The sequence below is a fragment of the Bufo bufo genome, chromosome 1 (genome assembly GCF_905171765.1).
Source record: "Bufo bufo chromosome 1, aBufBuf1.1, whole genome shotgun sequence".
NCBI classification, from domain to species: Eukaryota; Metazoa; Chordata; class Amphibia; order Anura; family Bufonidae; genus Bufo; species Bufo bufo.
Genome location: NC_053389.1, coordinates 486,175,290 through 486,199,907, shown reverse-complemented (window position 1 = coordinate 486,199,907; position 24,618 = coordinate 486,175,290). Strand labels below are relative to the sequence as shown.

At 42.1% G+C, this 24,618-nt stretch overlaps 1 protein-coding gene across 1 annotated transcript in view; it reads right to left on the bottom strand.

Moving 5' to 3' along the window:
- The window catches only part of TRHDE (thyrotropin releasing hormone degrading enzyme), a 1,599,235-nt gene that overhangs the window by 11,753 nt on the left and 1,562,864 nt on the right, over positions 1 to 24,618 (bottom strand). Inside the window, exons 17-18 of the mRNA XM_040410016.1 lie at positions 7,309 to 7,449; positions 5,556 to 5,637 (exon numbers count right to left, since the gene is read on the bottom strand). Coding sequence (XP_040265950.1) covers positions 5,556 to 5,637; positions 7,309 to 7,449 — 223 coding nt within the window. The remainder of the gene's footprint in view (positions 1 to 5,555; positions 5,638 to 7,308; positions 7,450 to 24,618) is intronic.

The following is a 24,618-nucleotide window of genomic DNA, read 5'->3' as shown; positions in this document are numbered from 1 at the left end:
CTCATCAAGAGAATGCCAAGAGTGTGCAAAGCAGTAATCAAAGCAAAAGGTGGTTACTTTGAAGAACCTAGAATATGACATATTTTCAGTTGTTTCACACTTGTTTGTTATGTATATAATTCAACATGTGTTAATTCATAGTTTTGATGCCTTCATAGTCATGAAAATAAAGAAAACTCTTTGAATGAGAAGGTGTGTCCAAACTTTTGGTCTGTACTGTATATATATATATATATATATATATATATATATATACAGTACAGACCAAAATTTGGACACACCTTCTCATTCAAAGAGTTTTCTTTATTTTCATGACTATGAAGGCATCAAAACTATGAATTAACACATGTGGAACTATATACATAACAAACAAGTGTGATACAACTGAAAATATGTTAAATTCTAGGTTCTTCAAAGTAGCCACCTTTTGCTTTGATTACTGCTTTGCACACACTTCGCATTCTCTTGATGAGCTTCAAGAGGTAGTCCCCTGAAATGGTCTTCCAACAGTCTTGAAGGAGTTCCCAGAGATGCTTAGCACTTGTTGGCCCTTTTGCCTTCACTCTGCGGTCCAGCTCACCCCAAACCATCTCGATTGGGTTCAGGTCCGGTGACTGTGGAGGCCAGGTCATCTGGCACAGCACCCCATCACTTTCTTCATGGTCAAATAGCCCTTACTTTCAAAGTTTTCCCAATTTTTCGGCTGACTGACTGACCTTCATTTCTTAAAGTAATGATGGCCACTCGTTTTTCTTTACTTAGCTGCTTTTTTCTTGCCATAATACAAATTCTAACAGTCTATTTAGTAGGACTATCAGCTGTGTATCCATCTGACTTCTCCTCAACGCAATTGATGGTCCCAACCCCATTTATAAGGCAAGAAATCACACTTATTAAACCTGACAGGGCACACCTGTGAAGTGAAAACCATTTCAGGGGACTACCTCTTGAAGTTTATCAAGAGAATGCCAAGAGTGTGCAAAGCAGTAATCAAAGCAAAAGGTGGCTACTTTGAAGAACCTAGAATATGAAATATTTTCAGTTGTTTCACACTTGTTTGTTATGAATATAATTCCACATGTGTTAATTCATAGTTTTGATGCCTTCAGTGTGAATCTACAATTTTCATAGTCATGAAAATAAAGAAAACTCTTTGAATGAGAAGGTGTGTCCAAACTTTTGGTCTGTACTGTATGTCATTTATTGCCTAAGATTTGTCTACCCTTTATTCATTTTTATTTTTTCTTACCTTGTACTGCTTTTATTCCTTCTGAACATGCACTTTGATACATTTTTTATATTTTTTATATTTTATATATACCCTGATCCCCTATCCCTAAGAAAGGGCATTTCTGACATATACTTTTTAAATACATTATTTTATATATGTTATATCCATACATTCATTTATATCAAGGTTTATTGATTTTATCTATGTAATTAGTTTACAGCTATATATCAGATTATTTTTATCTATATACCTAAACTTTTTATATATACCCCTGCGTAGGCAATACTAATAGTCCCTTTCAACCACCAGCCACCTTTTTAAACGAATGGGAGCCCTATAGAAGTGTAATAGGAGGCTCAAGTAAGCTAGGAGCGATGTGTTCCACGTTACAATGAAAATGTGGGGGGGGGTGGCGCTCCTCGGGGGAACGCGCAGGGAGAGTATGCGGGCGTGTCGCTCCTCAGTGGAGAACACAGTCCCAACATAGGAAGAAGATGGCGGTGCATTCCACGCTGAAATGCACTGCCGGTTATAAAATTCAGATCCCCATGAGACGAGCCAGCAATATTACCACCAATGGATGCTTGTCCATAAGAAGGGGGAGATGGTGTAATCTCCCCCTCAATGTAAGTATATTTATAGATATATGGTATCTTTTGTTTGCATTAATTTAATGGTGAACCTCAAAAAACCGGAAGTGGGGTGGTCCGCTTCCGGTTGAAAATAGCCCGCACATTTTTCACGTGTCCCCTTAGCCAAGGGTGACACTATAAAAAGTCACCTATGAGTGCGATCTACTTATGGACCACCTATACCTATTGGTCCTGTCATTTAATGTACTACTCCTGAAGGTATGTACTCTGAATTATTGATATAGGCGGTCTAAATTAATTTGGCTTGATGTCAAAAGGCTTTTGTTTTCTGCTTTTATCATATTATAATTTACTTAAAATAAATTAATTAAAATTATTTATTTATTTTTCTATTTTCCAATGTATTTATTACAAACCGGATTCCAAAAAAGTTTGGACACTAAACAAATTGTGAATAAAAACTGAATGCAATAATGTGGAGATTGCAAATGTCAATATTTTATTTGTAATAGAACGTAGATGACAGATCAAATTTTTTAATCCGAGTAAATGTATCATTTTAAAGGAAAAATACGTTGATTCCAATTTTCACGGTATCAACAAATCCTAAAAAAGTTGGGACAAGTAGCAATAAGAGGCTGGAAAAAGTAAATTTGAGCATAACGAAGAGCTGAAAGACCAATTAACACTAATTAGGTCAATTGGCAACATGATTGGGTATAAAAAGAGCTTCTCAGAGTGGCAGTGTCTCTCAGAAGCCAAGATGGGTAGAGGATCACCAATTCCCACAATGTTGCGCAGAAAGATAGTGGTGCATAACATATCAGAAAGGTGTTACCCAGCGAAAAATTGCAAAGACTTTGCATCTATCATCATCAACTGTGCATAACATCATCCGAAGATTCCGAGAATCTGGAACAATCTCTGTGCGTAAGGGTCAAGGCCGTAAAACCATACTGGATGCCCGTGATCTCCGGGCCCTTAAACGACACTGCACCACAAACAGGAATGCTACTCTAAAGGAAATCACAGAATGGGCTCAGGAATACTTCCAGAAACCATTGTCAGTGAACACAATCCACCGTGCCATCCGCCGTTGCCAGCTGAAACTCTACAGTGCAAAGAAGAAGCCATTTCTAAGCAAGATCCACAAGCTCATGTGTTTTCACTGGACAGGGATCATTTAAAATGGAGTGTGGCAAAATGGAAGACTGTTCTGTGGTCAGACGAGTCATGATTCAAAGTTCTTTTTGGAAATCTGGGACGCCATGTCATCCGGACTAAAGAGGGCAAGGACAACCCAAGTTGTTATCAACGCTCAGTTCAGAAGCCTGCATCTCTGATGGTAAAGGGTTGCATGATTGCGTGTGGCATGGGCAGCTTGCATGTCTGGAAAGGCAGCATCAATGCAGAAAAATATATTCAGGTTCTAGAACAACTTATGCTACCATCCAGACGTCATCTCTTTCAGGGAAGACCCTGCATTTTTCAACAAGATAATGCCAGACCACATTCTGCATCAATCACAACATCATGGCTGCGTAGGAGAAGGATCCGGGTACTGAAATGGCCAGTCTGCAGTCCAGATCTTTCACCTATAGAGAACATTTGGCGCATCATAAAGAGGAAGGTGCAACAAAGAAGGCCCAAGACGATTGAACAGTTAGAGGCCTGTATTAGACAAGAATGGGAGAGCATTCCTATTTCTAAACTTGAGAAACTGGTCTCCTCGGTCCCCAGACGTCTGTTGAGTGTTGTAAGAAGAAGGGGAGATGCCACACAGTGGTGAAAATGGCCTTGTCCCAACTTTTTTGGAATTTGTTGACACCATGAAATTCTGATTCAACATATTTTTCCCTTAAAATGGTAAATTTTCTCAGTTTAAACTTTTGTTCCGTGATTTATGTTCTATTCTGAATAAAATATTAGAAGTTGGCACCTCCACATCATTGCATTCAGTTTTTATTCACGATTTGTATAGTGTCCCAACTTTTTTGGAATCCGGTTTGTATTATTATATTTTTCATACTTTTAAACTATGTACCCTGCGCCCTCCACATGCTTTGTTTAAACCTCTATATTTGATGTCAAAAAGGATTTACACGTTATCTCAAATCTTCATTGATTATTATTTTTATTATTTTTCTTGCGATTACCTTTATGTATGGACCTTTATATCACTCCTGAAGAAGGGGGCATTCAGACTCCCGAAATGCGTTGGAACATATATTGTTTGAAATAAAGTGATTGACCAGAAGCCTCCAGGTTTGGGCCGCCGCCAATTTCTAACACTCCTACATGCGATCCCGGCCAGGGGGATTCAAAGTCTCAGGTGTCTTGAGTTTTATCTTGTCGACTACCCCCGGTGAAGTGAGTGTATACTGTTTTTATTACAATATCCTTTGGTTTTAACATGTGTTAATTTTATCTTGCACTACAAAATTCACGTATCTAATGATACACACCTTTCTGTACTGTTGTTTCAACTTTTGACTAGGGAGTGGCACCTGATTGTGTGTTTTCATTTGACGGCCCACAGCGGAGATTCTTTACCGGATCCCACCTGTGCCCACCCCTCCCCTTATCTCTCCTGTTATGATCCATTCCTGATTTTGCCTTACAAAACTGCTTCAGGAAACCTGTGTAGTCATACCCTTAATAGGTTTAACAATGCTAGGGGATTAAAAGTAAAAACTTACTATATAAATAAAAAAATGGGGCAGATATATCATAACTGGCGGATCTATCTGCCAGTCTTGATCTTGCATTGGACTGAGATGTGCCTGGTTTGTGAAGAGGCAGAAACCTCTCAATAAATCAGGTGCATCTCTGCCCGACTGTGGGCCAGAAACTGAAGTCTACGCCAGCCTTTTTCTGGCGAAAGTTATAGTAAATGCGGTGGCTGCACAAAGCCATGCCCCTTCCGCGCAGCCACTCCAACTTTTTCTTTGTACTTCGGAAAAGTGCAGAAATGCTCAAAAAGTCCCAAATTAAGGTTCACAGATGCTGTACGCCTTAATGTGTGACTTTTTTTATTTTTTAAGCCACAATTGTGGTGTATAGGGCTTCATAGTTGTCCCCCAAAAAGTTACCTCATTGGTTAACCTGTTTGATGGAAAGTTATGCTCAATGATTTGAAAAACTTGAAGAGTATTATAAAACACAGCAAGATATATATTAAGCCTAACTAATTAAAAGTACACATCTTAGCATGCCATAATTGCTAATACACTGGATAAATAAGCTTCACAATATAATTGAGAGCATGTGGTGGTATAGGAAAAAAAAAAAGAAACATCACTTGTTTTGACCTTTCGCAATATTCTTTTAAATGTATTTGTAAGTTGTTTGCAAGTAATTTGCAAGCTAATCTGGGTGCCAGGGCATCTACTTTTTGCTTACGATAAGACAATGAATGCATCAGTTTTTCAAGATATTATTTACATAAAATAATTTACGTAATTAAAACAATGGATAAAAAGTTAAAAATATATTTTTAAATTCATAACACACAACCTGTTATGATTCATAGTGCCACAGATGGAATGTAAAAAAAAAGGTGTAATTTTATTTCTTTTTCTGGCCTACAGAGCACAGTGTGCTACATTATTTTGCATGGTAAATACCTTTCGTGATGGAACAGGTGCAAAATTATTACACTGAAATCAATCCTATGCTTTCTTTTCAATGTGTTTTTTATATATTAAACAATAAACTGACATTTGGCATACCTCATTTAGTTCTTCTTCTGTATTGAGGAATTCTGTAACTCCACTAATAAGCTTGGAATTCATAAATAAGGCTTCTCCATATCTAAAACAAATGAATACATCATAATACATACATATAAAGAAAAAGTGAATTAGTAAATCGACCTCCTTTGTCCTGCAATCAGCAAAGATAACTCTGTAACATGATTTGTATCTCTTTTGCAACTTTATTTTTTATTTACAACTGATCTAAACAAACAGATCATTCATGTGTAAAATCTAAATTTATATCAGTTTTCAAATCAATTTTGTAATTCTATTTTCAGTGCCACACATGTAGCACAGCATAACATTTTGATAAAAAAAAAAGTAAGAGCGGATCATAAAAGGAGTGAAAGTGCACTCACCTAAAGAATTATTAGGAACACCATACTAATACGGTGTTGGACCCCCTTTTGCCTTCAGAACTGCCTTAATTCTACGTGGCATTGATTCAACAAGGTGCTGATAGCATTCTTTAGAAATGTTGGCCCATATTGATAGGATAGCATCTTGCAGTTGAGATTTGAGGGATGCACATCCAGGGCACGAAGCTCCCTTTCCACCACATCCCAAAGATGCTCTATTGGGTTGAGATCTGGTGTCTGTGGGGGCCATTTTAGTACAGTGAACTCATTGTCATGTTCAAGAAATCAGTCGGCCCATTCTCCTCTGACCTCTAGCATCCACAAGGCATTTTTGCCCACAGGACTGATGCATACTGGATGTTTTTCCCTTTTCACACAATTCTTTGCAAACCCTAGAAATGGTTGTGCGTGAAAATCCCAGTAACTGAGAAGATTGTGAAATACTCAGACCGGCCCTTCTGGCACCAACAACCATGCCATGCTCAAAATTGCTTAAATCACCTTTCTTTCCCATTCTGACATTCAGTTTAGAGTTCAGGAGATTGTCTTGACCAGGACCACACCCCTAAATGCATTGAAGCAACTGCCATGTGATTGGTTGACTAGATAATTGCATTAATGAGAAATAGAACAGGTGTTCCTAATAATTTTTTAGGTGAGTGCATAAAGGACAGATACAAGTCCTCTTTTCAAAACTGCATGCAGAAACCTGAACGTGTGGTTGTCCAAAGGATTTATTAAGACGGGCCTATAAAATGTTAGTCTTAGTAAGTGTGCCCCACATATTTTTTTTTAAACTTACTGATTCACACAAAACCCAACTAAAATAAAATGTGTATGTTCCATTGTATGGAATAGAGAAATTCTCTCCTGGAAACATTGTAGGCATCATATGGCAATACACATAATTCCAATAATTCTGTATCACAGAACTGTATGGACTCTGTGAGCCACTGTGTGGGCAGAACTATTTATCTGAGGCATGACTAAGATCCATTAACTGATATTTCTAGTTTATCTTTAGCCTAAAGGTGGCCATACACATTAGGTAGATGTTTTTTGATGGTTGAGCAACCATTGAACAAATAATCATCTGATGAAAGTTCATTTCTTAAGAGACATACACATTTTAGTTCATATTAGCCAAAATAGTTATGCATACAGACCATACTGTACATGGTCTGTATGGCACACCAGACAAAAGATAAACAATCTTTCTGGGAACATTCTGACTAACAAATTAAAATGTTAAACAGAACAGACTTCGGTTTGCTGAAAATCTTCCACTTTGATCAACTTTAGATTAATGTGAATGGAAGCTGTAACACAAAAACATCTGATGGTAATTTAAAAAAGAATGTTCATACCTGGCATTTAGAATTTTCCATTTATCTCGAAAGAATTTCCAGGCTAAGTCTCTTCCATGTGGATTTCTTGCTACATGTATTATAACATCTATGGCATCTTGATCGAGTACTACTTCAGAATTGAGGGATAGATTTAGAAGCCTAAATGATAAATTTAAAAAATTGAATTCATTTTTTTTCTCAAGTAAATAAAAAAACATGAAATAAGAATCACTATAGGGGGTTATTAATTAAACTGGTGTAAAGTAGAACTGGCTTAGCTGCCCATAGCAACCAATCAGCTCTAATTTACCAGCTCTAATTTACACCAGTTTGATAAATGACCCTCATAGTTTCTACTGAAGTTTTATAGTATGTGCCATATGGATAAAAAAGAAGAGATGATTAGAGGTTTAACTTCAAACCCTTACTTTACACTGTTTCCTTTAACCCCTTCAGAACCAAGCGAGTTTTCACCATAAGGACCAAGCCACACTTTGCAAATCTAACATGTTTAATTTTACACGTATGTGGTAATAACTCTGAAATACTTTTACTTATCCAAGTGGTTCTGAGATTGTTTTCTTGTGACATATTTTACTTCTAGACAGTCAATATGCTTTACCTTTTACCTTATAAAAAAATCCAAAATTTACCAAAAACGTTAAAAAAGTTTTTAAGATGCATAGTAAAAGATTTATTACTTAACATTCCCCATATGTCTGCTTTAGGTTAACATTAAAGATGAGCAAATTTTAAGAAAATTTGATTCGCCACTTCGACTAATTTTATTTGAAAAATTTGGTTCGATCCGAATAAATTTGCCCCAAATTTCATTAAAAAATGGCTATTTCCTGGCTGCAGAAAGCCTTTATAGTGGTGTGGAACACTGTGCCTTGCAGTAACACACATAGGGAGTCTGCTTTAATAGTGAAATAATACTGTAAGTCCGTATGACATGCAGATGACAGGTGTTACTGCATATTTCCTTTTTTTTTGGCAGTCATGGGGCCAAAACTGACCAAATAACTCAAGTATGAAATCCGCCTTACAGGTCGATATTAGCACCAAGAAGGTAATGCACTCCTTTTATGCAGTCATCAGCTTATTCCACATACAGTTGCAAGAAAAAGTATGTGAACCCTTTGGAATAATATGGATTTCTGCACAAATTGGTCATAAAATGTGATCTGATCTTCATCTAAGTCACAACAATAGACAATCACAGTCTGCTTAAACTAATAACACACAAAGAATTAAATGTTACAATGTTTTTATTGAACACACCATGTAAACATTCACAGTGCAGGTGGAAAAAGTATGTGAACCCTTGGATTTAATAACTGGTTGAACCTCCTTTGGCAGCAATAACTTCAACCAAACATTTCCTTTAGTTGCAGAACAGACGTGCACAATGGTCAGTAGTAATTCTTGACCATTCCTCTTTACAGAACTGTTTCAGTTCAGAAATATTCTTGGGCTGTCTGGTGTGAATCACTTTCTTGAGGTCATGCCACAGCATCTCAATCGGGTTGAGGTCAGGACTCTGACTGGGCCACTCCAGAAGGCGTATTTTCTTCTGTTTAAGCCATTCTGTTGTTGATTTACTTCTATGCTTTGGGTCGTTGTCCTGTTGCAACACCCATCTTCTGTTGAGCTTCAGCTGGTGGACAGATGGCCTTAAGTTCTCCTGCAAAATGTCTTGATAAACTTGGGAATTCATTTTCCCTTCGATGATAGCAATCCGTCCAGGCCCTGACGCAGCAAAGCAGCCCTAAACCATGATGCCCCCACCACCATACTTCACAGTTGGGGTGAGGTTTTGATGTTGGTGTGCTGTGCCTCTTTTTCTCCACACATAGTGTTGTGTGTTTCTTGCAAACAACTCAACTTTGGTTTCAACTGTCCACAGAATATTTTGACAGTGTTGCTGTGGAACAACTAGGTGCTCTTGTGCAAACTGTAAACGTGGTATCCTCCCATGAAATCCATTCTTGTTTAGTGTTTTACGTATCGTAGATTCGCTAACAGGGATGTTAGCATATGCCAGAGACTTTTGTAAGTCTTGTAAGTCTTTAGCTGACACTCTAGGATTCTTCTTCACCTCATTGAGCAGTCTGCGCTGTGCTCTTGCAGTCATCTTTACAGGACGGCCACGCCTAGGGAGAGTAGCAGCAGTGCTGAACTTTCTCCATTTATAGACAATTTGTCTTACCGTGGACTGATGAACAGCAAGGATTTTAGAGATACTTTTATAACCCTTTCCAGCTTTATGCAAGTCAACAATTCTTAATAGTAGGTCTTCTGAGAGCTCTTTTGTGCAAGGCAGCATTCACATCAGGTAATGCTTCTTGTGAAAAGCAAACCCAGAACTGGTGTTTGTTTTTTATAGGGCAGGGCAGCTGTACCAACGCCTCCAATCTCATCTCATTGATTGGACTCCAGTCGGCTGACACCTCACTCTAATTAGCTCTTGGAGATGTGATTAGTCTAGGGGTTCACATACTTTTTCCACCTACACTGTGAATGTTTACATGGTGTGTTCAATAAAAACATGGTAACATTTAATTATTTGTGTGTTATTAGTTTAAGCAGACTGTGATTGTCCATTGTTGTAATTTAGATGAAGATCAGATCACATTTTATGACCAATTTGTGAAGAAATACATATCATTCCAGGGTTCACATACTTTTTCTTGCAACTGTAGATGTCTACAAACCCTGTTCTATTAAATGCTTATACAAGTAGAGCACCCCCCGACAGAGTGGAGAGGGTGTCAGCAGTAAGTTTGTGTCCACTTCATTGATTATATTGCCCTTCCTTTGATCCATCAGAACAATAACCCACAAAAAAGGATCCTGTCTGTGGAGTATCCACCTTCACTCGGTCAGCATTTGGTCAGTGATCCATCAGTATTGCTAATGCCAAAGAAAACAGGAGTGGATCCAAAACAGAGATGACATGTGAACGGAATAGTTGCATGTCTTCTGTGTTTTGTACCCACTCCTGCTTTTGGATACCAAATCATAAGTCAATTCTGATGGAACCCTACAGGCCTTACAGCTGCTGCACAGACAGGATCCGTTGTGCATCTCATTTTATCTTCCTTCTGAAAAACTGAAAAAGGGTCAAATAAATGATAATGTCAGCTAAACAAAAAAGGCAAAATAGTGGCCCAGTCATGAAGTGGGGAGGGTCGGAACAGCATGAGAAGTCCACAGAGAGACCCTATGACATAGGGGTGAGGTGGAAGCAGCATGAGAAGACCACAAAGTGGCGCCATGACAGAGTCTGGAGGTGGCAGCAGCATGAGGAGACTAAAGAGTGGACCAATGACATAGTCTGGAGGTGGCAGCAGCATAAGGAGGACACAGAATGGCACGGTCACATAGTGTGGAGGTGGGTGGCAATACCACTACCCGATGAAGATGAACAAAGTGCGGAGGTGGCGGCAGCAGCAGCATCAGGAGGAGCCCACAGAGTGGCCCATTGACAGAGTCTGAAGATGGCGGCATCATCAGGAAACCAAAGAATGGCACAATGACAGAGTCTGGAGGTGTCAGCAGCATAAGGAGGCCACAGAGTGACACAATGACAGAGTATGAAGGTGGCGGCAGCATCAGGAGGCCACAGAATGGCACGGTCACATAGTGTGGATGTGGGTGGCAATACCAATACCCGATGAAGATGGTAAGTGAAAGGAAGGAGCACTTAACATCAGATGTGTGGCATCAGGCGGATGGCAGCATCAGAATAGTAGCTGAGGCTGGTAGCCAGAAGAAACTGGTCTTTTTTGTCAAAGTGTTGGTGTAGCACCATGGATGATCTAGTCTGATGTATCAGGCATTGGTGTGTGGAAATCCTGACTGATCCATGCCTGATTCATCTTGACAAAGGTCAGTATCTTTACATTTTGGGTGGACAGGCGAGTTCTTCTTTGGGTAACTTTGGATCCTGCTGCACTAAACAGCCCCTATGATGCCACACTACTGTCCGGGCAGGACAGCTTTTCCAGGGCAACCTCTGCTTGTTGTGGCCACAAATCCAGTTTGGCTGCCCAGTAGTCCAGCGGATCTTCAATGTGGGTTGGCAGGGTGCTGTTCAAGTATGCTACCACCTGTTGGTTCAGGTCCTGCTCTATGTCTAGCTGCTGGTGAGTAGTTTCTTCACTATGCGGGTGAAGGAAGCTGCTCATCAGCGACTCTAGGCTCAGGCTGCTGCTGATGTAGCTGGTACTGCTCCTGCCACCCTACCCCTCCCCAGCAGCCATGGCAGTGGAATGTGAGCGCAGAGAGCCCCCCCGTTCAGACCTATGAGAGGATGGACGATGGTGCAGATAGGCAGCGATGAACTTACTACATAGGATGTCTCTATAGTAGTTCAATTTGTCCTCCCGCTCAGCAGATGTAAAAAAGGCCCCCAACAAGGTGGAGAGCTAGAATTCATACCTTTGCCGAATGGTGACAATTCGTCTGTCACTACCCAAGTGAATGAGCATGCAGCGGGCAATTTGCACAAGTGACTGGTGTCATCTGCCTCTTTTTCCTCATCTCCCTCTTGCTCCTACTTCTGCTCCTGCTCCTCCTCTCTAGTCACCTGTGTCGAAAAACTGCCCATTTCCCTGCACATTGCTTGTGCTCTAATGTCCTCCACAAGTTCAGCCCCTGCAGGGCTCATGTGGCCTTGGGATCTAGGCACCACATCTCCAGTCCCCTAACTTGCCATATTTAGCAGTATCTGTTCCAGGACATGAAGCAGTGTAATGACGTTTATCCTGTAGTCCTGGCGACTGACAAATAACGTGCCATCCTCAAAGGGCCTGAGCAATCGGCAGGTGTCAAGCATGAGCTGACAATGACTGACATTGAAGTTAAACAGGGGAGTACTCCTGTCCGCTTGGATCATCAAGAAATCGTTGATGGCCTTTCTCTGTTCATACAGTCGGTCCAACATATGGAGGGTGGAATTCCAACGGGTGGAAACATTGCATATCAGCCTATGTTGGGGGATGTCGTTCTGCCTCTGCAGCTCAAGGAGGGTATGGTTTGCGGTGTACTAGTGGCTGAAATGCATGCAAAGTTTCCTCGCCATCATACATGATGTTTTGCAGATGGGTGGAAGACTTCAGGAGAAATTTGACAACCAGATTGAACACGTGTGCCATGCAGGATGCATGGCTCAGCCCTCCTTGACGCAGCGCCGACACAATGTTCTTCCTGTTTGAGTTGTCTGGGAGAAAGCCAGCATTCAATTTCTTGCTGAAGGACACAGAGCAGTTCCTCCCCTGTGTGACTCAGTTCGCCAAGGCAAACAAGGTCAAGAACAGAGTGACACCGTCGTGCCCTGCACATGTGGTATGCTGGAGGGGCACTGTGAAATGTCCATGCAGTGGAGGCTGAGGACACAGTGGAGGAATGAGGAGGGAGAGGCGGACATTGTCGCTGGAACAACAGCGTGGCAACGTGGAGGCGGAAGCGGAGTCACCTGGGCAAGTTGCTGGTGTGGCTGTGCAGGAACCACATTCACCCAGAGCGCTGTAAAAGATATGCACTGTCCTTGACCGTAGTTACAGCTCCACATATCGGCGCTGCCATGTACTTTTGCAGATGCCGACAGGCTCCAGGACTGGCTCAAGCCATCAGTTCTCTGAAAGGTGCAGAGTCCACCACTTGAAAAGGCAGGGATTACAGCACCAGCAACTTGAACAGTAGCACATTCAGCTTCTGCGCCGTTGGATAAGTGCAATCATACTCTTGGCAATTGCTTCGGTGATCGATTGCTGACGGAATGACTGACAAGGAGGAGGAGAAGCAGAAGCATCGGGACCTACAGATGATTGAAATGACAGACAGCTCCCTTCGGCTGAGGTGGTGGAGCCTTGACTGCCTGAAACCGGGTGCGCACCACTGGGTGATGCAACGCTTGCTGCAGCAGGCTGGACCACCACATCGAAGCCACGGTTCTCCCAGGCCACTGCATGGTGACGCTGCATATGTTGATGCAGGGCCATAGTGCCAACATTGCCACCCTTGCCATGCTTAACCTTCTGCCCATAGATTCTACATATGGCCATGTACACCTCCTCCGGCGGCTTAAAAAAAAACTGGCACACCGCCGAGTAGGTGATTTTACTACCAACACCATGCAGTGACTGAATGCTACCACCGCTGCCTCGTTGAACCCTTTGCACTGCTACGGGTGGTCTACCCCTGGCACATTTGGCTTCCGACCTCCCACTGCTGCCATTCTGATGACTCCCGGCCACGCTAGCAACTTGCTGGGTTCACCGCTGGCTTACAGGCAAGCTGCCACCCTCTTCTCCTGATGATGATGAAACCCTTTCGTCACCTGGCTCCCAAGTGCGATCAGCTACATCACCATCATCATTGAGTATTGTCTGGATGTCACTGATGTCCTCCTCAACGGTCTCTGGGTCAGAAGCCTGACCGCTCGCAACACCAGCTCCCATGCCACTTTCCTCATCACTACTTGCCCGCCTAGTGGAGGAAGCGGCGAATATCTCTCCAGATCTTGGTTGGGCAGTAGCAGCTGACTGTCCTCTAGTACATTGTCCTCGCTGTATAGTGGAGCCTATAACATACAATACTTCTGTGGCTCTATGAACAGAAAAGGACAGATGTCACTTGTGGCGAAATCGAAGATCGAGTCAACCACTCAAAAAACGCTGGGTTGCTGGTCACGACACGACCGCTAGCTGAGACTTACTCTGCTGCGACCTCTGCCTGCGCCAGAAACATTAAGGCCTCTGCCACTTCCCTGTGCAGGGCCTGCCACCCCACAAAAGCCTTTACTACAGATTACTGCACCACAGAGCAGCAAATATATTTTTTCTTTTACTGCTAAAACACCCCACAAAAGCCATTACTACAGATTACTGCACCGCAGAGCTGCAAATATATATTTTCTTTTGCTGCTAAAACACCCCACATAAGCCTTTACTACAGATTACTGCACCACAGAGCAGCAAATGTACTTTTTATTTTTGCGCTAATACATGTCACAAAAGGCTTAACAAGAAATAACTGCACCACAGAGCAACAACTGTATTTTTTCTTTTTCCTCTAAAACACCCCACAAAAGCCTTAACTACAGACTACTGCACCGCAGAGCGGCAAATATACTTTTTATTTTTGCCATTATTCACGTCACAAAAGGCTTTACAAGAAGTAACTGCACCGCAAATATATTTTTTCTTTTTACGCTAAAACACCCCACAAAAGCTTTTACAACAGATTGCATTGCATTACTGCATTGCCGAGCTGAAAATTTATTTTTTCTTTTTGTGATAATACATGTCACAAAAAGCTTTACAAGAAATAACTGCGCCGCAGAATGACAAATGTATATATTTATTTTGCACTAATACACGTAACAAAAGCCTTTACAACAGATTACTGCACCGCAGAGCTAAAAATGTATTTTTTATTTTTGTGCTAATACATGTCGCAAAAAGCTTTACAAGAAATAACTGCCCCGCAGAACGGTTTTGTGTAATCTATTACTTTAATTGTCTTTATTTCTTTGTTCCTATGATGTTTACTTTCTGTGTTGCTAACTGTCATAAAAGTAGATATATTCAATTTAGGGGCATCTTATCTTGTCGGACCTTCGTTTTCATATAATTTCAATGTTATGAATAAAATGACATAATAAAAGATGACATAATAAAATTAATATTAATAAAATTCTTGAGACTATAGTTAACAATTGAAAAACGCATGTGCGTTTTCATTGCGATTTATATGCTTATTTTCTTTGCTTTCCTTAAACTTTTTTATTCTGTTTTTGTGTTTATATTGTTACAGGGGACATATTGTTTATTCTGTTTGTGTCTTAGTATGTTGAGAGATTAGAAGATTAAAATTAAAATAGTCCAGTGGTTGTTAAAACTTATATGGATTTTTCAAAACTTCAGTGCATTTTCTTTGTAGACTGCATAAGTACATAATTTCATTTTTCTTTCTCATATTGTACTGAGTGTTCGGTAATTGACATCTTGATAGGAGATCGGGGGAGGGGGCCTTCCCCCAAGTGGGGGTCATGGTGCTGGTAAAACAGCCAGACACACGACCCCTCATCAGGGAGAGGCACACCTCCCATTCATTATATAATAAAACCCAAAATTTCAAAATCTGAATTTAAACCTCCTGGTTTTATTGTGTTAAAATCATAAATGTGTCTTGATTCTTGTCTAGACATCTTTAGAATGTGATCTCCTCCTCTCCAATGTGTTTCAATTTTTTCTAAGGCAGCAAAAGTTATTCAACTGGGGTCTTTATTGTGATGTTGTTTAAAATGTACTGACAAAGTGTTTCTCGTAAGTCTTTCTATATATTTGATATATGTTCTGAAATTCTTATTTTCAAGTTTCTTTTTGTTCTACCAATATATTGTTTCTTACATGGGCACTCTATTATATTAATGACGCTTGTTGAATTACACGTTAAAAGATCTTTGATTTCCCATGAGAAAGTATTGTTAGATGAATATATCTTAGATGTCTTTTTGGGGAACTTGGTGATTTTGCAATTTGTGCAACGACCACATCGGAAGAAACTCTGTCTCTTGTAAGTAGAGATAATAGAACATTCCATCAACTAACAACAAATACTAATCCATGTGGTATCGACAAACCTATAGAAACATTTCTGCTTATAGAGCATTGATCCAAGATTAAGACAGTAATATGATCAAGTGTTTCATCTGACAAATACTATATCTGTTCAACGCATAAGAACAGACAAAGTTATTGTTACAGTAGTGAACAGACTGATAATATACAGTCAGTAAAACCGCATTATACCTGGACGGACACTTATGCAATTGTTTGGGGATGAGTTCTGAATAGAGTTGAGCGAACCCGAACTGTAAAGTTCGGGTTCGTACCGAACTTTAGGTTTTTCGGCACCCGGACCCGAACCCGAACATTTACGTAAAGGTTCGGGTTCGGTGTTCGGCGATTTCTATGGCGCTTTTTGAAAGGCTGCAAAGCAGCCAATCAACAAGCGTCATACTACTTGCCCCAAGAGGCCATCACAGCCATGCCTACTATTGGCATGGCTGTGATTGGCCAACTGCAGCATGTGACCCAGCCTCTATTTAAGCTGGAGTCACTTAGAGCTGCCCGTCACTCTGCTCGGATTAGTGTATGTATAGGCTGCAGCTGCTGTGAGGGAGAGATCAAGGAGGAATCTTATGAAGAACTGCTTCTTTACTCAGCGATCTACAGCAAATGTGTTTTGTGGGTGCAGTGCACAATTGTTTTAAGCCTGCCCTGAGCCAACTACTACTGAAAACAAACTTTTTTTCCTTCAGTTAGTCAATACATAATCGGCAGCCATTTTATGCAATGATAGTACACTAGCACAGGATATCTGCATGTCTGTAAGTCCAGAAATACTGCTTTGAGACACTGGGGTTAAAAAAAAAAACCTCTGTTTCATATAGTGCACATCTAGAATTATCGCTGCATAAGTGACTGTTCAATTTAGGCCAGAAATACGGCTTTCTCATACTGGGGCATAATGGGGTAAAAAAAAAAAATCTCTGTTTCATATAGTGCACATCTAGGATTATAGGTGCATAAGTGAGTGAAGTGAGTGTTACATTTAGGCCAGAAATACGGCTTTGGCATACTGGGTGAAAAAAAAAACTCTGTTTCATATAGTGCACATCTAGGATTATCGCTGCATAAGTGACTGTTCAATTTAGGCCAGAAATATGGCTTTCTCATACTGGGGCATACTGGGTGAAAAAAAAAACTCTGTTTCATATAGTGCAGATCTAGGATTATAGGTGCATAAGTGAGTGTCACATTTAGGCCAGAAATACGGCTTTGGCATATTGGGGCATACTGGGTGAAAAAAAAACCTCGGTTTCATATAGTGCACATCTGTGATTTTAGGTGCATAAGTGAGTGTTACATTTAGGCTAGAAATACGGCTTTGGCATACTGGGTGAAAAAAACAAAACTCTGTTTCATATAGTGCACATCTCTTACAAAGCAAGTCTACAGGTGTACCCATCCCCTCCCTTTGGATAGTAAAGCTGTGCACATTCTGTCCAACAACAGTAGCAGAACATCACGGTAGATGTAGAATGAAGTGGCTGGGGGAGTTGGTATTAAGTGGTTATGAAGTAAGAAAACCGCACTTGTCATTCTTGGAGACACTATATTAAATACAATTTACAATTGTAAATACTGTTTATTAGACTTTATGGTTTATATTTTATATATTGAAAGTTATAAAATATATTGAATGTTTTATGTGTAATTATTGTTATGTTATTAAATAAAAATATATAATTTTATTCTTTATATTGTATGTTAATTTCTCAACGTTTCATTATTTTTTCTCATATAAATTATATATATATATATATATATATTTTTTTTTTTTTATATATATATATATATATATATATTTATATATAAAAAAATAAAAATATATATATATATATATATATATATATTTATATAATCTTTTTGCACTATATATAATAAAAATATAAATATACTGAAGTCCAGTGCGCTGCAACTTGCATTGTTCAGACTCCACAAATTAGCTAGTCGGTGGAGAATGTAAATTAATGTCTAGTACAGTAGTTTTAGAAAAAGCTTTTGTTTCCATGCAAGTCTCTACCAAATAAAGGCCCGGTCTACCCTTCCCCCCTATGGACATTAAATCTGTGCACATTCTGTCCTACAGTAGCAGAACATTACGGTTGATGTTTGCTAAAGTGGCTAACTCTCCTATACACAGCTCTAAGTTGGGAGCGCAATGCGAGAATATTTATTAATTGCATTTAAAAAAAATGGCAAAGTAATGTTATCGCATATCAAATTAAAAACTTTGCTGTCTCTATAATCCACTTTTCTATTATATTATGAAAATTAAAAAAACGAAAGTAAAAAAAAAAAATGGCAGCATTCCGGCCCGATCACTTATAGGAACTGCCATTTTATTTCCAGTCAGATCTTTTTATAGGACAAGATGTCTTCTTATTGGTTCTTGGAGACACGTAACCCACTTTGGCCATTCGCATAGAAGATAAAATTGCTCCATTCAAAAAATATGGCATATTCATCCAAAGATGTGAAAGTTCCCACGGTCATGTGAACCAATGAACAAAAAGTTCCCACGCTATTAAGGTTAATTATTTGTTTTGATGACCTGTCATAACCAATTAACCTTAATAGCGTGGCAACTCTATGATGATTGGTTCACCTGACCGTGGGAACTTTAATATCATTGGGTGAAAATACCATATTCTTTGAACAGAGCATTTTTGAAAGAAATGTGATTGGCCAAAAGGGGCCACGTGGCTCCAAGAGCAAATGAGAGCACACCTAGGAATATATTAAGATATTAGGGGAAAGAAAATGGCAGTTCATTTAAGTAATTTTTATTTTTTACTAAAATCACTTCCTTCAAGCCCTATCACATACTGTACTGCACAGACGTAGGCGCAACATCGTGAGCCAGAGCTACTGTACAGTACTGTTAAAGTTAAAGTCGTTAAAGTTGAAATCGCAATGCGATTAATTCAAGTTCTATAAATCGCATTGTGATTTCAACTTAGAGCTTCTGCCGACTTCCGTGCTCATGGAGCGTCCCCATCACCATGGGAATGGCTCCATGCTAGAATGTACTGTCGGATTTGAGAAAGTTGAAATTGCAATGCGATTAATTCAAGTTCTATGAATCGCATTGCGATTTCAACTTAGTCCTAGGCGCAACATCGTGAACCGGAGCTACTGTACAGTACTGTACTATACAGTAGCTGTCTGGTGAACTTCCCCGCCACCCCCGACACCCGAATTATTCTTTTTGGCCGCGTGTATGATGATTGGGACAGTATACTGTACATTACCGTATATTGTCAATGCCACGCAGGTTACTGTAATCTCCGCCACCTCGGTGTTTCCATAAGGGTGAACGCGACCAGACGGTAATTACAGTAAGCTGCGCTGCAGCGATAATTCATGCATGTGTATGTACTGTACTGTACATGGCTGTATTTTTATTCATATATTGCTATACTTTTTAATTAAATACAGCACATGTGCTGTACAGTACAGAGTCCAACAGAGTATAGGGAACAGGAGGATGATGAAGTCGGCTACCCGACAGACCATACGGCTTAACGCAGCCGCAAGTACTGTAGATAATGATATACTGTAGGTGCTTACTGTACACATACAGGGGGGCTGCAGTTTACAGCCTACTCTGCCATGTACTGTAGTTCCAAGCGGGTCGCGGGTAAAAAAAACTCTGTTTCATATAGTGCACATCTGTGATTATAGGTGCATAAGTGAGTGTTACATTTAGGCCAGAAATACGGCTTTAATATACTGGGGCATACTGGGTGAAAAAAAACACTCTGTTTCATATACTGCACAACTGTGATTATAGGTGAATGAGTGAATGTCACATCTAGGCCAGAAATATGGCTTTGGCATACGGGGGCATACTGGGTGAAAAAAAAAACTCTGTTTCATATAGTGCACATCTAGGATTATCGCTGCATAAGGGACTGTTCATTTTAGGCCAGAAATACAGCTTTGGCATACTGGGGCATACTGGGTGAAAAAAAAAAAACTCTGTTTCATATAGTGCACATCTGTGATTTTAGGTGCATAAGGGACTGTTCATTTTAGGCCAGAAATACGGCTTTCGCATACCGGGGGTGAAAAAAACACTGTGTTTTATATACTGCACATCTGTGATTATAGATGCATAATTTACTGTGAAATTTAGGCCACAAATACGGCTTTTGCTTACTGGGGTTAAAAAAAAACTCTGATATACTGCACATCTGGGATTAGAGGTGCATAAGTTACTGTGAAATTTAGGCCACAAATACCGCTGTCATATAGAGTTTTAAAAAAAAAAAATTGAGTGCAATACCCTACATCAGGGTTTTTATTGGAGCATAATTATTTTTAACAGACTCAACAACTTTTTACTTTGCCTGGTGAGCGCTAACTATGAGGGAAACATCTAATAAGTGACGCGGTCATGGTCGTGGTGTTGGTGGAGCCTCTGGTGCAGGGAGAGGATGTGGCCGTTCTGCCACAGCTGAACGTCCTACTAAACCTACAACCTCAGGTCCCAGTAGCCGCCAGAATCTACAGCGATATTTGGTCGGGCCTAATGCCGTCCTAAGGATGGTAAGGCCTGAGCAAGTACAGGCGCTAGTCGAATGGATGGCCGAGAGTGGATCCAGCACGTTCACATTATCTCCCATCCAGTCTTCTGCAGAAAGCGCACAGATGGCGCCTGAAACCCATGTCCATCAGTCTGTCACATCACCCCCGTGCATATCGGGGAACCTGTCTAAGCCTCAATCATGCAGCAGTCTCTTATGCTGTTTAAAGACTCTGCTGGCAGGGTTTTCCAAGGGCATCCACTTAGTCCTTCCCCAGGGGTGAAAGACATAGAATGCACTGACGCACAACCACTTATGTTTCCTGATGAGGACATGGGAATACCACCTCAGCACATCTCTGATGATGATAAAACTCAGGTGCCAACTGCTGTGTCTTTCTGCAGTGTGCAGACTGAACAGGAGGTTAAGGAGGAAGACTGGGTGGAAGACGATGCAGGGGACGATGAGGTCCTAGACCTCACATGGAATGAAGGTCGTGCCACTGACTTTAAGAGTTCGAAGGAAGAGGCAGTGGTTAGACCGAGCCAACAGCATAGCAAAAGAGGGAGCAGGGTGCAAAAGCAGAGCCTCTGTTGCCAAAACAGTTCGCCTGCTACTGGCCACCGCCACCAGGGACCGAGCACACCAAAGGCAGCTTCAAGAAGTTCCCTGGCATGGCACTTCTTCACACAATGTGCTGACGACAAGACCCGAGTGGTTTGCACGCTGTGCCATCAGAGCCTGAAGTGAGGCATTAACGTTCTGAACCTTAGCACAACCTGCATGACCAGGCATCTACATGCGAGACACGGGCTGCAGTGGAGTAAGCACCTTCAAAACCAAGAAAGAGCTCAGGCCCCTCCTGTTCCCTCTTCTGCTGCTGCCTCATTGGCACCTGATGCCCAGCAAACAGAGGATGTGCCACCAACACCACCACCTCCGTCAACAAGCATCTCCACCATGTCAAACGGAAGCGTTCAGCTCTCCATCTCACAAACCATGGAGAGAAAGCGTAAATTCCCACCTAGCCACCCTCGATCCCTGGCCCTGAATGCCAGCATTTCTAAACTACTTGCCTTTGAAATGCTGTCATTCAGGCTGGTGGAGACGGACAGCTTCAAACAGCTCATGTCGCTTGCTGTCCCACAGTACGTCGTTCCCAGCCGCCACTATTTCTCCAGGAGAGCCGTGCCCTCCATGCACAACCAAGTATCGGATAAAATCAAATGTGCACTGCACAATGCCATCTGTGGCAAGGTCCACCTAACCACAGATACGTGGACCAGTAAGCACAGCCAGGGATGCTATATCTCCCTAACTGCCCAATGGGTAAATGAAGTGGCTCCTGGGCCCGAGGCGGAGAGCTGTTTAGCTCACGTCCTTCCGCCGCCAAGAATCGCAGGGCTTCATTCTTTGCTTCCTGTTGCCTCCTCTTCCTACTCTGCTTCCTCCTCCTCTTCTACCACCTCCTCATCCGGTCAGCAACAGACCTTCACCACCAACTTTAGCATAGCCAGGGGTAAACGTCAGCAGGCCGTTCTGAAACTCATGTGTTTGGGGGACAGGCCCCACACCGCGCATGAGTTGTGGCCACGCAGGAGTTGTGGCTGGGTATAGAACAACAGACCGACGAGTGGTTGCTGCCAGTGAGCCTCAAGCCCGGCCTGGTGGTGTGCGATAATGGACGAAATCTAGTTGCAGATCTGGGACTAGCCGGTTTGACGCACATCCCTTGCCTGGCGCATGTGCTGAATTTGGTGGTGCAGAAATTCATTCACAACTACCCCGACATGTCAGAGCTGCTGCATAAAAGGCGGGTCGTCTGTGCGCGCTTCCGGCGTTCTCATCCTGCCGCCGCTCGGCTGTCTGCTCTACAGCGTAACTTCAGCCTTCCTGCTCAGCACCTCATATTCGATGTGGCCACCAGGTGGAACTCCATCTTGCACATGCTGGAGAGACTGTGCGAGCAGCAGCAGGCCATAGTGGAGTTTCAGCTGCAGCAGGCACGGGTGAGTCGCACTGCGGAACAGCACAACTTCACCACCAATGACTGGGCCTCCATGCGAGACCTGTGTGCCCTGTTGCGCTGTTTCGAGTACTCCACCAACATGGCCAGTGGCGATGACTCCGTTATCAGCGTTACAATACCACTTCTATGTCTCCTTGAGAAAACACTTCGGGCGATGATGGAAGAGGATGTGGCCCAGGATGAGGAGGACGAAGAGGGGTAATTTCTAACACTTTCAGGCCAGTCTTTTAGAAGTGGCTCACAGGGAGGATTTTTGCAACAGCAGAGGCCAAGTACAAATTTGGCCAGCCAGGGCCCACTACTGGAGGACGAGGAGGAGGAGGATGAGGATGAAGCATGTTCACAGCTCGGGCCCATCACTGGTGCGTGGCTGGGGGGATACGGAGGACGCAGACGATACGCCTCCCACAGAGGACAGCTTGTCCTTACCTCTGGGCAGCCTGGCACACATGAGCGACTACATGCTGCAGTGCCTGTGCAACGACAGCAGAGTTGTCCACATTTTAACGTGTGCTGACTACTGGGTCACAACCCTGCTGGATCCCCGTTTCAAAGAAAATGTGCCGTCCTTAATTCCCTCACTGGAGCGCGATCGGAAGATGCGCGCTGGTAGACGCGCTCCTGAAAGCATTCCCGACTGACGCCCGGGGACAAGTGGAAGCACAAGGCGAAGGCAGGGAAGGAGGAAGAGGTCACCAACGCAGCTGTGTCAGTGCCAGCACCCTTGAAGGCAGGGTTAGCATGGCCGACATGTGGAAAAGCTTTGTCACCTCGCAGCAAAAACCGGCCCCAACTGCTGATATGGAGCGTGTTAGCAGGAGGCAGCATTTGAACAACATGGTGGAACAGTACCTGTGCACACGCCTACACGTACTGACTGATGGTTCTGCCCCATTCAACTCCTGGGTCTCCAAATTGTCCACATGGCCAGAGCTTTCCCTGTATGCCTTGTAGGTGCTGGCCTGCCCTGCAGCCAGTGTACTCTCTGAACATGTATTTAGAACGGCAGGAGGCGTTATTACAGACAGACGCAGCCGCCTGTCCACAGCTAACGTGGACAAGCTCATGTTCATTAAAATGAACTAGGCCTGGATCCCACAAGACTTGTCTGTACCTTGTGCAAAATAGACAGTTCTAACAGCCTCAACCATCCATCCTTGTACTCAAGTGCACTTATTCCTTTTTTTCTATTTTATATGTCCCAATATTTTGGGGGATACCCCTATGTAAAAATGCTAAATAACACACATCTGTGTTGGCTACCTATTCCTCCTTCACTGCCGCTTCCACCTAGACTGCAACGTGAGCATACACCGCCACATCCACTCATTCACCGCCTCCTCAACCTCTTCCTCCCACATCATTCCTATATTTTTTTTAAGGTCTTTTATGTTTTTTTAATTAATTTCCTTATCCACATTTGTTTGCAGAGCATTTGCCATGCTCTTAAGCACATTTTGCTGCCTTTTGCAGCCTCTAGCTCTTTCCAGGGATATTTTAGACCATTTTAGTGGCCAAATGTTCGGGTCCCCATTGACTTCAATGGGGTTCGGGTTCAAGTTCGGGTCAAGTTCGGGTCCCGAACCCGAACTTTTTTTTCAAGTTCGGCCAAACCTGCCGAACCCGAACATCCAGGTGTCCGCTCAACTCTAGTTCTGAATAACCATATTAACAAACACATGTGTGTCAGCAGAATCACAATTTATTTGGATGGATATTTACTCTATTTGTGGAACAAGTTCTGAATGATGAGATACTAATCATATGTGTGACCACTAGAGATGTCCCGAACTATTTGCCGGCGGACAGTTCCCGGCGAACACAGCTTGTTCGCGTTCGCCGCGGCGGGCGAACATATGCGATGTTCGGTCCGCCCCCTATACATCATCATTGAGCAAACTTTGACCCTGTACCTCACAGTCAGCAGACACATTCCAGCCAATCAGCATACTCTCCCTCCCAGACCCTCCCACCTCCTATCAAAAAGCAAGGACAGCATCCATCTTAGATTCATTCTGAAGCTGCAGTGTCACGAATTTGACTAAGTTGGAATCGCAATGCGATTAATACAGGTTATATTAATCGCATTGCGAATTCAACTTAGAGCTGGGTTCCTAATGGTTGTATT